The following is a 14,148-nucleotide window of genomic DNA, read 5'->3' as shown; positions in this document are numbered from 1 at the left end:
TCTCAACCCAACTCTGCAACTTATCTATGTCTCTCTGTAACCTACAACATCCTTCGTCACTATCCACAACTCCACCGACCTTAGTGTCGTCTGCAAATTTACTAACCCTTCTACGCCCTCATCCAGGTCATTTATAAAAATGACGAACAGCAATGGACCCAACACCGATCCTTGCGGTACACCACTAGTAACTGGACTCCAGGATGAACATTTCCCATCAACCACCACACTCTGCTTCTTTCAGCAAGCCAATTACTGATCCAAACTGCTATATCTCCCACAATTCCATTCCTCTGCATTTTGTACAATAGCCTACTGAGGGGAACCTTATCAAATGCCTTGCTGAAATCCATATATACCACATCAAACAGTTTACTCTCATCTACCTGTTTGGTCACCTTCTCAAAGAACTCAATAAGGCTTGTGAGGCATGACCTATCCTTCACAAAACCGTGCTGACTATCCCTATTCAAATTATTTTCTAAATGATTATAAATCCTATCTCTTATAACCTTTTCCAACACTTTACCAACAACTGAAGTAAGGCTCACTGGTCTATAATTACAAGGGTTGGCTCTATTCCCCTTCTTGAACAGGGAACCACATTTGCTATCCTCCAGTCTTCTGGCACTATTCCTGTAGACAACGATGATTTAAAGATCAATGTCAAAGGCTCGGCAATCTCCTCCCTGGCTTCCCAGAGGATAAATCCCATCCGGCCCAGGGGACCTATCTATTTTCACACTCTGCAGGATTTCTAATACCTCTTCCTTGTGAATCTCAATCACACCTAGTCAAGTAGGCTGTATCTCAGTATTCTCCTTGACAACATTGTCGTTTTCTAGAGTGAATACTGTTGAAAAATATTCATTTAGTGCTTTCCCCTATCTCCTCGGATTCCACACACAACTTCCCAATACTATCCTTGATTGGCCCTAATCTTACTCTCGTCATTCTTTTATTCCTTAAATACCTATAGAAAGCCTTAGGGTTTACCCTGATCCTATCCACCAACAACTTCTCATGTCTCCTCCTGGTTCTTCTGAGCATATGGAACCACACAAAGAAGAATTCAAAAACACAATCAAATAACTACTCCTTTTATGCACCCAATTTGCCACTTTGTCTTGGATCACATGGGCATTTATTTTTGTGATCAGTTATACTGGACTTGAAATGTTAACTGTTTCTCCCTCCAGGCCTGCTAAGTTTCTCCAGCTATCTGCATTTGTTTCTCATTTTGAGCATCCATCATTTCCAGTATTGTAAGTGAACAAATTGTTGATTTTGAGATCATAGCCTAGAGTCTTCATGTTTTGAACAGAGCAACTTGCAATGATTCTGCCATCTCATTGACATGTCTCCTCGACCCTTTGTTTCTTGTCTCATTACCATCCCTTTTAGCCATTTAATCTCTCGCTCCTTCTTCCTCGCACGGACCTTCCTTTTCATTCTCATTGACCTATACACAGCTCCAACCTGCCTTTATAATTGCTTATACCATCTAACATGCATAACCTTTCCATTTCTGATGAACAGCCAATCTGAAACTTAAGCTTCTCTCTCCTCAGATGGAACAACAAAACAGAGCAGCAGAAATAGACGATTTAGCTCCTCAAGCCTTGTTGCTATTCAGTGAAATCATGACAGATCCGTACCCTAATTCCACAAACCCAGCAACACACTAAAACAGCAGATCCTATTCAGGCAACAATCAAAACAAACGTTCTCTAAAAAAATACCTTGCAAAAACTGTAACAAACAGTACATTGAACAAACAGGCAGAACGCTCGCTGTCAGGGTACATGAACATCAAATAGCCACAAAAAGACGTGGCCCACTATCACTAGCATCCTTACATACACATGAAGAAGGACACCACTTTGATTGGGACAACACATCCATCTTAGGTCAAGCCAAACAGAGACAAGCATGAGAATTCCTGGAAGCATGGCACTGCAACCAGAACTCAATTAACAAACACATTGATTTGGACTGGAAATGGTTTCACCAATCCAAGGAAACCTAAAAACATAAATAGAAAGCTGGGTATAACACCAGTGCTTCACCAGAGGCTCGCTGATAATGTTACCTAGTATGGTGATGAAACGTCTGAAAGTGAACCTTCCTGCTCAGCGTGAGATGAGAGGAAAAAGCTTCAAATATATGGACAAAATATCTTGCCTAAGTCTTCCTTTATGTAGGTAAAGCATTTGCTTGCTTGCTGAAAATAAATTTTAAAATACTTACGTTTGTAATGAAGTATTTGTTGAATTTATGAGGCTCCTGTCAGTAATCTTCTCCAGTATTAACAAGGCACTAGTTTCATGGCCCTAAATGTAATCAAAAGTGTAAATTGTCAGATGTAAACAAAAGAAATTCGGACAATAATAAACATAGCTTAAATCTGAAAGTCTGAAATGGAGAGACTTCATGAGGACCGGAGTCACTGTCGAGAACTCCCAGGGCAACACCTGTATTGTACTGTGCTATCACCTCTGTTGGGTTTGTCCTGCCAGTGGAACAGGACATATCCAGCAATGGTGATGAGGTGTCTGGCACATTGGCTGTGAAGTACGATTCTGAAAGTATGACTACTTCGGGCTGTTGCTTGACTAGTCTGTGAGACAACTATCCCAATTTTGGCATTAGTCCCCAGATGTTAGAGAGGACAACATTGCTGGGTTGACAGGGCTGTTTCTGCCCTATGTGATTTGCTTAATATCATTACTTTGTTGAGACTTCGCAGCTGAGTGGCATGTTAAACCATTTCAGAGGGCAGTTCAGAATAAACCACACTTTGCTGGTTTTGGAGTCACATTTAGACCAAATTGGGGATAATGTAGAAGTAGAGAGAAACTATTTTTAAAGCAATAGAAAACATTCTCAGCGCAGTAATTTGCCAGGGATGGTTGAGAGTTTCCTAATGATGAATTGAGAGAGATCTATACAAACATGAACATTATCAGCATGAATATGACAGCAGAAGACACTTCTAGCAATGGGATGTGAGAAAGTAACTACACAGAAGTAGACAAAATGGTTCAGAAAATTTCAGCAAATCACCCAAACTGTGAATTCTCAGCTGCTTGAGCAAGGGTTGTCCATGCACAGGCTGGAAAATGCAAGTGAGAAGATTTTCTTGGTTTCCTTATCAATAAATGCTTGGGAATGTAGAACAACTGATGTTAAAAAGCTGCATTTTTGCAGGATGATCAGCTCAAAAGGAAAACACTCCCTCTCCCTCAAACAGTAACCAAAAGCAATGGGAACACTCCCCAAATAACATATCTATTTAACCTGAATGATCCTTCTGTAGTTTGGTACCTCTCAGTAAGTTTTGTTTTCTTAAACCTGGGTTATCTCCAGTTGAAAGCAGACCTGCCATATTTTAATGTCACCAAGAAGTCAGCTTTCAAGCACCTTAATGCTGTACATCGATGTTTTCTTTTTGTGTGACTAGAGCAGCAAATTTGCATACATGATCATAACTGGGCTAACAAATAAGTGGGCTAATCAATTCAAAATTGGAAATCAAGCTTCAAAAGCTTTTATATGTATTGGATTGGAAATTAGTGGAATGAATGGACTGTCACTTTTCATCAGTAACATTTTTGGAAAATGTTAGCCTAATTGCTGTTACACGAAGTGAAGCCTCACAAAAAGATGCACCAGTTTCCAAAATGGAGTTTAATGAACAGCTGAATGAGTTGGGCACGCAAATGAGGTCACATAACACATTTGAGGTCTTAACAGTTGATTACGAATACAAAAAAAAATCCCAAGGTGGAAGACATTATTTGGGCAAACAAAACATTTAAGAAATTAAAAATGCAGCATTGAAGTTTTGAAATTTCCACATTGGGAGATGCCAGGAAAATGAAACTTATTGGCTCAAATGATGTAGGTGGCACGGTGGCACAGTGGTTAGCACTGCACCAGAGACCCAGGTTCAACTCCTGCCTCAGGCGACACTCTGTGTGGAGTTTGCACATTCTCCCAGTGTCTGCGTGGGTTTCCTCCGGGTGCTCCGGTTTCCTCCACAATCCAAAAATGTGCAGGTTAGGTGAATTGGCCATGCTAAATTGCCCCTAGTATTAGATGAAGGGATAAATGTAGGGGAATGGCTCTGGGTGGGTTGTGCTTCGGCGGGTCGGTGTGGACTTGTTGGGCCGAAGGGCCTGTTTCCACACTGTAATCTAGTCTTAAAAAAAAAGTCTCCTCTGCAAACCTACAGGAAAGTTTGTAGTTTTTCTTTTGAGAATAGGAGGCACATGTTGCACTTTACCAAAAAGATCAGAAGAGTAGTAAAAAGTACTTTAGCAGTGAAAATTCTTGCCCTTGTTGAGGTGACAGATATGGTGTTTTTCTTAATGAAAATATTGAAAGACATTCTCAAAAGGGATTACACAGCAATATCATACAATCAATGCTACATTGATAATAAATCATTATGGGATAATATACTTTCAACAAAATGTACCAATGAGAAAATACAGGATTGATATCATAGCTTAAAAACATGGAGGAGAATGAGAAATCTCCAAACTAAAATAGGTGGACAGCAATAGTCAATTATCATTTGCTTAATGAAGAAAGGAACAAGATCTAAGAAGCTATGAGAAATACTGGAGAAGAGCTTTGGAACTTTAATATATATATATAAAAAAAAAATAACAGAGCCATTTTAAAAAATATGTTGAAATTTTGTATTATTTTGTGGATGGATACCATTTTGAGAGAAGGATAATCTGTTATCACCTCATAGGTCTGCCAGGGATCTCAGAGACCTCATGGAACTAGGGAGCGAGTGGTGGTTGTAGACGAAGGGATACTTGGGTAAAAAGTGGGTGTCGAAATATGGGGAAAAAGAAATCAGAATTGCAGCAGAGGGAGGTGTTTGGTGCGGAAAAAAAATAAGTGCTTTAAAGTTTATGGCCAGGAGTAAAGTCTGCTAATTTTTATTCAGATTTATCATACTTGCAAGGCTTTATTTATTGGTGTATGGTTCATTGGTATTCATTTGGCTATTTTAAGTAATGACAAGATTAAATAATAAAGAAAAGAATTGTAGGAATACTCCAACTTCAAGAATGCAGGTACTGTGCTATGTGCGGTTTTATAGAAGATAATTTATTTTAATTTTGTGAGGGTATGGAAATCAGGAGACAATATCAGACAGGAATACCAAGGTGCACAGACAATTGGGAGAGATAGACTGATCGTACTTAAAGTTGACAAGCCACTGGGACTGGTTAAATGCTTACAAGTATACTGAGGGAAGTGAGAATGGGAGTATGGGAGGCAATGGCAATAAATTTTCACTCTTCCTTAGAGGATTTGTATCAGCGATAGTCACAGGTGAGGTGCCGGAAGACTGGAGGTTGGCTAACGTGGCGCCAGTATTTAAGAAAGGTGGTAACGAAAAACCAGGGAACTATAGACTGGTAACCCTGATATCGGTGGTGGGTGTGTTGTTGGAGGGAATGCTGAGGGACAGGATTTGCACGTATCTGGAAAGGCTAGGACTGAGTAGGGATAGTCAAAATGGCTTTGTGCATGGGAAATCATGTCTCACTAACTTGATTGAGTTTTTTTGAAGAAATAACAAAGAGGACTGATGAGGGCTGAATGGTAGACATGATCTATATGGACTCCAAAAGGCATTTGACAAGGTTCTTCATAGTCGACTGATTGGCAAGGTTACATCACATGGAATACAGGAAGAATGAGTCATTTGGATACAGAACTGGCTTGAAGGTAGAAGACAGAGGGTGGTGATGGTGGAGGATTGTTTTTCAGACTGGAGGCCTGTGACCAGTAGTGTGCCACAAGGATTGATGCTGGGTCCCCTGCTTTTCGTCATTTACACAAATGATTTGGATCTGAACATAGGAGGTATAGTTAGTAAGTTTGCAGATGACACCAAAATTGGAGATGTAGTGGACAGCGAAGAAGGTTACCTCAGATTACAATGGGTTCTTGATCAGATGGGCCAATGGGTCGAGGAGTGGCAGGTGGAGAATACTTTAGATAAATGGGAAGTGTTGCAGTTTGGAAAGGCAAATTCAGAGCAGGTCTTATACACTTAATGGTAAGGTCCTGGGGAGTGTTGCTGAACAAAGAGACTTTGGAGTGCAGGTTCATTGCTCCTTGAAAGTAGAGTCACAGGTGGATAGAATAGTGAAGGCGGCATTTGGTATGCCTTCCTTTGTTGATCAGCGCATTGACTAGGAGTTGGGAGATCATGTTGCAGCTATAGAGAATATTGGTTAGGCCATTTTTGGAATATTGTACGCAATTTTGGTCTCCCTCAGAGATGAAGGATGTTGTGAAACTGAAAGGGTTCAGAGAGGATTTACATGGATGTTGCCAGGGTTAGAGGGTTTAAGCTATAAGGAGAGACTAAAGAGGTTGGGGCTATTTTCACTGGGACATTGCAAGCTGAGGGGTGACCTTATACAGATTTATAAAATCATGAGGGGCATGGATTTGGTAAATAAACAATGTATTTTCCTGGAGATGGGGTGGGAGAGTCCAGAACTAGAGGGTATAGGTTTCGGGTGAGAGGGGAAAGATTGAAAAGCGACCTAAGAGGCAACTTTTTCACGCAGAGGGTGGTACATGTTATGGAATGAGCTGCCAGAGGAAGTGGTGGAGACTGGTACAATTACAACATTTAAAAGGCATCTGGATAGGTATACGAAAGGAAGGGTTTAGAGGGATGGGGGCCAAATGCTGGCAAATGGGACTATATTAATTCAGGATATCTAGTCAGCATGGACGAGTTGTACCGAAGAGTCTGTTTCCATACTGTATATCTCTCCTACTTGAAAATTACATCATTTAAACCCTTGCTCAAAGAAATGGTGCAAGGAAAAACCAAGGAACTACAAACCAATGAATTTAACTCCGTGATTAGGAAATTTCTAGAAACAATAATTTAGGACAAGATTAATAATCACATGGAAAATTGTGGGTTAATGAAGAAGGGACAACATGAGTTTCTTAAGAAAAAAATCATATCTAACTAACTTACTGGATCCTTTAGATAGTCTAAGGGATTTAATGAGGGTAATGCTGTTGACATGCTGTACATGGACATTGATAGTGTGCTGCACAGACCTGTGGACAAAATCTCATGGTATAAAAGGAACAATAGCAGCATCATACAAAACTTGTGGGGTAAGAAACAATAACTATGTATCTTTTTCAGACTGGGAGAAGGTTTGTGATGGCGTTCTTGTTTTTCCTGACATATAATGATCTAGACTTTGGGATACAAGACACGATTTTAAAAATTGATAGAAAACCAGGAAACACTATAAATTACAAGTTAATGTAAAACATCAAAAGGATATCGTTGAAAAGTGTGGCGCTGGAAAAGCACAGCAAGTCAGGCAGCATCTGAGGACAGTCAATGTTTCAGGCATAAGTCCTTCATTCCAGATGATGGGCTTATGCCTAAAATGTCGAATCTCCTGCTCCTCAGATGCTGCCTGACCTGCTGTGCTTTTCCAGCACCACACTTTTCAACTGATTTACAGCATCTGCAGTCCTCACTTTCTCCTAATCAAAAGAACACAAGTCTAGTTGATAGAATAAATGGATAGGTGGAAGATAAAGTTCAATTCTAAGTGTGAGGTAATATACTTTGGTAGGAAGAACAAGGAGAGACAAGATAGAGGGCACAACTCTAAAAAGGGTTAAGAGCAGATGGAGCTGTGTTATGTGCATAAGACATTAAAGGTGACAGGTCAGATGGAAACATTAGTTAATACAACATGTAGTAAACCAACTTTATTAAGAGGGGTACAGAATATACACGAGCAAGAGCAAGAGGCTATGCTTACAAAAGACATAGCCTCAGCTGGAATACTGCTTCCAGTTCGGAGCAGCACATGTTAGAAAGAATGTGAAGGTGTTGGAGAGTGAAGAGTTTACAAGAATTGGTCTAGGGATGAGGAATTTCAGTTACGAAGATAGGTTGAAGACACTGGGACTGATCTCCTTGAAGAAGTGTTGGCTAAAAGGAGATCTGATTAAAGTATTTAAAGGCATGAGATGTAGGCAGGGAAAATGATGAAAAATGCTGTATTAGTGAAAGGATCATGAATGAGGGGGCATGGATTTAAACTAAGTTATTTTTTATTCATTGATAATCATGGGAAATTCAGTGATGATGATATATTGAATGTCAAGGGCGGTGGTTGCTTACTGGAGATGGTCACTCCCTTGCATTTGAACTGTTTCAGTGTCTGAGGAGTTGCGACTACTGCTGAAGATTGTGCAAACATCCCGACTGCTGATCTTATGATGGACATCGATGAAGCAGTTAAACATGGCTAGGCATAGGACAGTGTCCTGGAGCTGAGATGACTGAACTCCAACAATTACAACCACCTTCCTGCCTGTCAGATATAACACCAACCAGCATAATGTTTGCTCCCAATTCTCATTGGTTCCAGTTTCCTCAGGACTACTTGATGCCACACACAGTCAAATGCTGTCTTGATATCAAGGGCTGTCACTCTCACTTCATCTCTGGAGTTCAGCTCTTTTTGTCCATTCTTGAACCAAGGCTGTAATGAGGTCAGCAACAGAATGACCCTGGTGGAATCCAAATTGGGTGTCACTGAGCAGGTGCTGCTTGATAGCATGGTTAATGACACCTTACATCAACAATAGGTAAATGAAACAAAAAAAAAGTGAGGGAAAACCCTTTTCACTTAGCAAATAGTCAGGCTGCAACCATAAGACCACAAGATATAGGAGCAGAATTCGGCTATTCGGCCATCAAGTCTATTCTGTAATCATATTTCTCAACCCATTCCCCTACCTTCTCCACATAACTCTTGATCCCCTTACTAATCATGAACCTATCCATTTCTGTCTTAAATACATTCAATGACTTGGCCTCCACAGCCTTCTGTGGCAATGAATTCCAAAAAATTAGCCACCCATCAGCTTAACAAATTCCTCCTAATCAGTTCTAAAGATTCTATGCCCTCAGGTTCTAGTCTCTCTTCTTCGTGAAAATTCTTCCGCACATCCACTTTATCCAGGCCTTGCAGAATTCTGTTAGTTCCGATGGGACCCCCCATATCCTTCGAAATGCAATTGAGTACAGACCCGGAGTCCTCAACTGCTCCCATATGACAGATCCTTCATTCCCAAGCACATTCTTGTAAATTTCCTCTTGACCCCTCTGTGGCGAGCACATCTTTCCTCAGATACAGGACCCACAAAGTCTGGTTCAGCTTCAGTGAGTGACCAGGGAACGCTTAAATTATATTTAATTTATTTAACAAAATGAACAAGTGCCAATAACTAATGCCATAAAATTGAAAAGTTTTGTTTCATATGTGAGGTCCTTCACGTTTGACACTCACCTTGCTACAAGCTAAGTGGAGGGCTGTATTCTTGTTCATATCCTGAAGGGTCAAATTGGCCTTTGCACTGCTGACCAGTACTTCTACAATAAAACAGCAAAAGCAAATTAGTTTAATTTTCAGCTTACAATGAAACTCCCATGAGAGTCCCACTTATTACATTGGATTCTACCTTCTTTAGATCATTTAAAAGGGCAGAAGCATTTACACGTTCAATCCTACAGCATACTTCAGGATGTTCAGGGTGGACATACTGCCTTTAGACCTGATAACTATGTGTATTAATTATTATTTACCACATCTTGAGTTAGGAAGCATCAACAGTTGAGTTAAATGTAGAAACAATAAAATTTCTATGAAGTACTGAAGATGAATAGTATATCAAACTTTGCTACTCAAGAGCACAGATTAACATTTTTCCGCAAAGAGAATTCAGTGATGCCAACTCCCCAAGACCTTCACCCACAGCTTTGTAATTCTTCCCTTTCAAGCATTTATTTAATTCCCTTTTAAGTATCAATTCAGTCCACTCTACCTAGCTGTGGGGCAGATATCCGAACATAACCACTATCGCATTAAGTAGTTTAGCCTCATGTCACATTTGATTCTTTTGCCTTTTACCTGAAATCAGTATTCCCTGGTTCTAGTTTCCTCCTGCCAGTGGAACTCATTTTCTCCTGTCTAGACACCTCTGGCAAGATGTTTTTGGCACTGAGGTTGCAGACTGGGCAGTGGTGACAATGAAAACAACAGGGTGCTGCAACAGGATGGCTCTGTGATATTTGCATCTGTGATTGAGTTTCCCTATCAGCAGGACCAATGCCAATCAGCTGCCCACAAAATGGAAATGAGCAGCCTATTTAAATAATGAAGCCCTTATTAGAGTACAGCTGAAAAAAAAACTTCTCTTTAGTCTCTTCTGATGTATTATAAATGATCTAGTCTATTTACAGTGGTATTTCTTACAAATTGTCTTGATGTGTGCACAAAAAAAGTCCTTTTTCAGAAATATTCAAGTTCGGTCTTATCTAACGACTATTACAAGAATAATTTTCGCACACCGCTCTAATTTACCAACAGCAAAGCTGTTTCCTGCCACATGGGATGACTATGGCCATGCTGTAACTGTCTGGGCATCAGAGAAAGAAGCACTATTACTCAGATGGGAGTGAAGCGTATCCTGTGGTTTCACTCTGCTTCCCAGAGGGATTATTTAATGTTATCTTAGAGGGTTTAACATTATTATGCTCCTCTCAATCCCCACACGGCCTCAACATTGCACACCTCTTTCAATGAGGCAGCTGAGGGTTTAGAAATACACGCCCTCTGATTAAGCTGGCAATATGGGAACCTGCCTTAATGCCTTTAATTGGACAGATAGCCCAAAGGTGGTCCATTAGAAGGCCTAGGAGAAAGTGAGAACTGCAGATACTGGAGACCAGAGTTGAAAAATGTGGTGCTGGAAAAACACAGCAGGACAGGCAGCATCCGAGGAGCAGGAGAATCGATGTTTCGGGCATAAGCCCTTCTTCAGGAATCCTGAAGGACTTATGCCCGAAACATTGATTCTAATGCTCCTCGGATGCTGCCTGTCCTGCTGTGTTTTTCCAGCACCACATTTTTCAACTCCATTAGAAGGCCACATGGTAAAGCTGCCAAATCAGTCCCAATGTCGGAATTCTCATTTTGTCCTGAAACTCTCGATAAAATTCTGTCACTCACAATCTTGAACACATCAACCTGTTTTTTTTCAAACCACCTCTACTCTATAGACAACAACCTCAGCTTCTCCAATCTATCGACCTATCTATCTTAACTCCCTCATTTCTGGAACTATTCTAGTAAAGGTCCTTCCGATATCCTTTCAAAGACCTTCAATATTCTTCTTATAGCGTGATGCCCAGAATTGGGCATAGCGATCCAGTTGGGACCAAACCAGTGCGTAGCACAAGTTTATCATAATGTCCTTGTTTTTGCACTCTGACAGCCATAGACTTACACAGCACAAGAATTCTCTATGTTCCACTTTCCCAACCACTTTGTCAACCCACACTGTCAATATTGTACCTCCACATCCCTCTATTCCCACATCATCTTTATTTTATATTACCTCTCTTTCCTCCCATCAAAATATATTACATTGCACTACTCTGCAATAATCTCACCTACCATGATAGTTTATGCCTTCTTGATGTCCATCATTATTGAAAGAAATAATGAATGGACTTACCAACTGCATTAGTTTGCCCATTTTCCGCTGCCATCATTATTGGCGTTTTCCCTGTTAAATCTGCAGTGTTTACTTGAGCATTATGGCTGAGTAGAAGTTGTAAACATTCAACATGATCTGTGAAAGCTGCTGCATGAAGAGGTGTTCTGTAGTAAATAAAACAACAAAGTTACAATTGTTTCACAAGGTCTATTTTGTTCCTTCCAACATTAGAAAAGCTAAGTTACATGCTGGGTTGCCATTTAAATCACTGTTATTCCATGCACAAAATATTTGAATACAGTTTATAACATCTTATCTCTTCCTAGATTTTCCCCATCTATTACGGAATTAGTGAAAATAGATTCAGACAAAAGGAATTTGATTTATATAGTACTTCCAAGTATTTTAGAAACACCTCAATAAACCGTATACCAAGTGTAAGCAATTACTTCATACAAATTATTCTGCTGATGAGATAAATTGCCAGTTAATCTGTCTTTGTGGTATTGAAGGAGTATTAGTCAAAAAATTTTGCTGTTCTTCAATTTGTAAAGACTTGAATCACTGAAACAGGGAAACAAATATAATGTCTAATGCAAGAACTGAACCTTAATAAGTAATCCGGTTCAGACAAAATGTATCCTAAGCTGTTGAATGAAGCCAAAGTAGAAATGGCAAAGGCATTGATCACAATCCTTCGACTGTCATTAGATACAGGAGTAATTTCAGAGAACTTATAGAGGAACAAGGAAGGGGTGGGTTGCTATTATTATTCTACAAAAGGAACCAGGAAACCAAGAGCAAAGTGATGCTCCTGGAACATTACCAGAGATAAAATAAACTTTCGCTTGCAAAAGAAATGGATTGAGATGGGCCAGCATGGAGTCATAGAGCACAGAAACAGACCCTTCGCTTCAACTTGTCCATTCTGACCAAACATCTTAATGTGACCTCGTTCGATTTGCCAGCATTTGGCTCATTTCCCTCTAAACCCTTCCTATTTATATACCCATCCACATGCCTTTTAAACGTTGTAATCATACCCATTTCCACTACTTCCTCTGGCAGCATGTTTCATATCTGCACCACTCTCCGAGTGGAAAAGTTACATTTCAGGTCCTTTGAAAATCTTTCCCCCTTTCATCTTAAAACTATGCCGTCTGGTTTTGGATATCCCCCACCCTTGCTATTCACTTTATCCATGCTCATGATTTTATAAACCTCTATAAAGGTCACCCCTCAGCCTCTCATCGTCCAGGGAAAAAAAGCCCCAGCCTAATCAGCCTCCCCCTATAACTCAAACCTTCCAATCCTGGCATTATCTTTGTAAATCTTTTCTGTACCCTCAAGTTTAACAGTATCCTTCCAATTGAAGGGCTACAAGAACTGTACGCAGTATTCTAAAAGTGGCCTCACCAATATCTTGTACAGGCGCAACATGACATCCCAACTCCTATACTCAATGCTCTGATCAATGAAGGCAAGTGTGCCAAACAACTTCTTCACCATCCTGTCTACCCAAGTCAAGCTATCATTTAGGTAAATCTGCTCTGTGTGCCTATTCAGACCAATACAGGCTATCCTTTCTCAGGTCTGTGTAACAGACCTGAACACATACTCAAGGATGATCTAATCAGGATTCTGAATATCTCAGAACATTTACAGCAACACCAATACCGGAAACCTTTTTTTGGATTTGTTAAAGGTAAATTGACTAGTACAATTGAATTCTTTGAACGAGCAGACCACGTTGTTCAAGGTAGATATATAAATAGACTTTCAGAAGGCATTCTTCAAAATAGTAACTTATGAAAAAGATCAAAGCTAATGGATTTGGAAGGTTAAGTTCAGATACGAAAATAGAATTGGTTCAGTGACAGGTTGATCAGTGTTTGTGGCCAAATATCAATTTTGGGTCCATTTTAAAATTTTATGTATGATCTAAACCTGGGTGGAGGGACAGCACTGCAATATTTGTAGATGCTGCAGAACTGGACAATGTTGTATATAGCAATGAGGATAGTTGCAGACTTCGGATGATTGATAGAATGGTGAAATGGTCAGAAATCTGGCAGATGAAATTCAATGCAGAGAAATGTGAGGTGATGGACTTCAGGTAGCCCATTAGGGGAGAGACGCTATGCAGCAAAGGGCATAATTTAGAAGAGTACAGATGCATACAAATCCTTATATGTGACCTGACAAATTGATAAGGTACTTTTAAAAAGTTGCATGTGACAACTGGAAGCAGAGCCGAGCGGGCAAGACAGTAGAACAAAAATGGCAGGAGTTTGTGGGGATAATTCATCCCCAAGAAAAGAAAGATTATCCGGGGAGGGATTAGACAGCCATGGCTGACAAAGGAAGTCAGGAAATGTATTAAAGAAAAAGAGAGATCCTATAAAGTGGCCAAGAGCATTGGGAAATCAGAAGATTGGGAAGGCTACAAAAACAAACAGAGGATAACAAAGAGAGAAATAAGGAAGGAGAGGATCAAATATGAAGGTAGGCTAGCCAGTAATATTAGAAATAATAGTAAAAGTT

At 40.0% G+C, this 14,148-nt stretch overlaps 2 protein-coding genes across 2 annotated transcripts in view; both read right to left on the bottom strand.

Moving 5' to 3' along the window:
• The window catches only part of LOC122549929 (serine/threonine-protein phosphatase 6 regulatory ankyrin repeat subunit A-like), a 162,547-nt gene that overhangs the window by 61,911 nt on the left and 86,488 nt on the right, over positions 1 to 14,148 (bottom strand). The window lies entirely within an intron of this gene.
• The window catches only part of LOC122550224 (serine/threonine-protein phosphatase 6 regulatory ankyrin repeat subunit A-like), a gene marked incomplete at its 5' end in the record, with an annotated part of 36,971 nt that overhangs the window by 6,631 nt on the left and 16,192 nt on the right, over positions 1 to 14,148 (bottom strand). The window contains 3 exons of the mRNA XM_043690985.1: positions 2,251 to 2,333; positions 9,393 to 9,475; positions 11,623 to 11,768. Coding sequence (XP_043546920.1) covers positions 2,251 to 2,333; positions 9,393 to 9,475; positions 11,623 to 11,768 — 312 coding nt within the window. The remainder of the gene's footprint in view (positions 1 to 2,250; positions 2,334 to 9,392; positions 9,476 to 11,622; positions 11,769 to 14,148) is intronic.

The sequence above is a fragment of the Chiloscyllium plagiosum genome, chromosome 5 (assembly GCF_004010195.1).
Source record: "Chiloscyllium plagiosum isolate BGI_BamShark_2017 chromosome 5, ASM401019v2, whole genome shotgun sequence".
Taxonomy (NCBI): Eukaryota; Metazoa; Chordata; class Chondrichthyes; order Orectolobiformes; family Hemiscylliidae; genus Chiloscyllium; species Chiloscyllium plagiosum.
The sequence above is the reverse complement of the archived record's forward strand: the minus strand, read 5'-3'. Positions and strand labels throughout refer to the sequence as shown.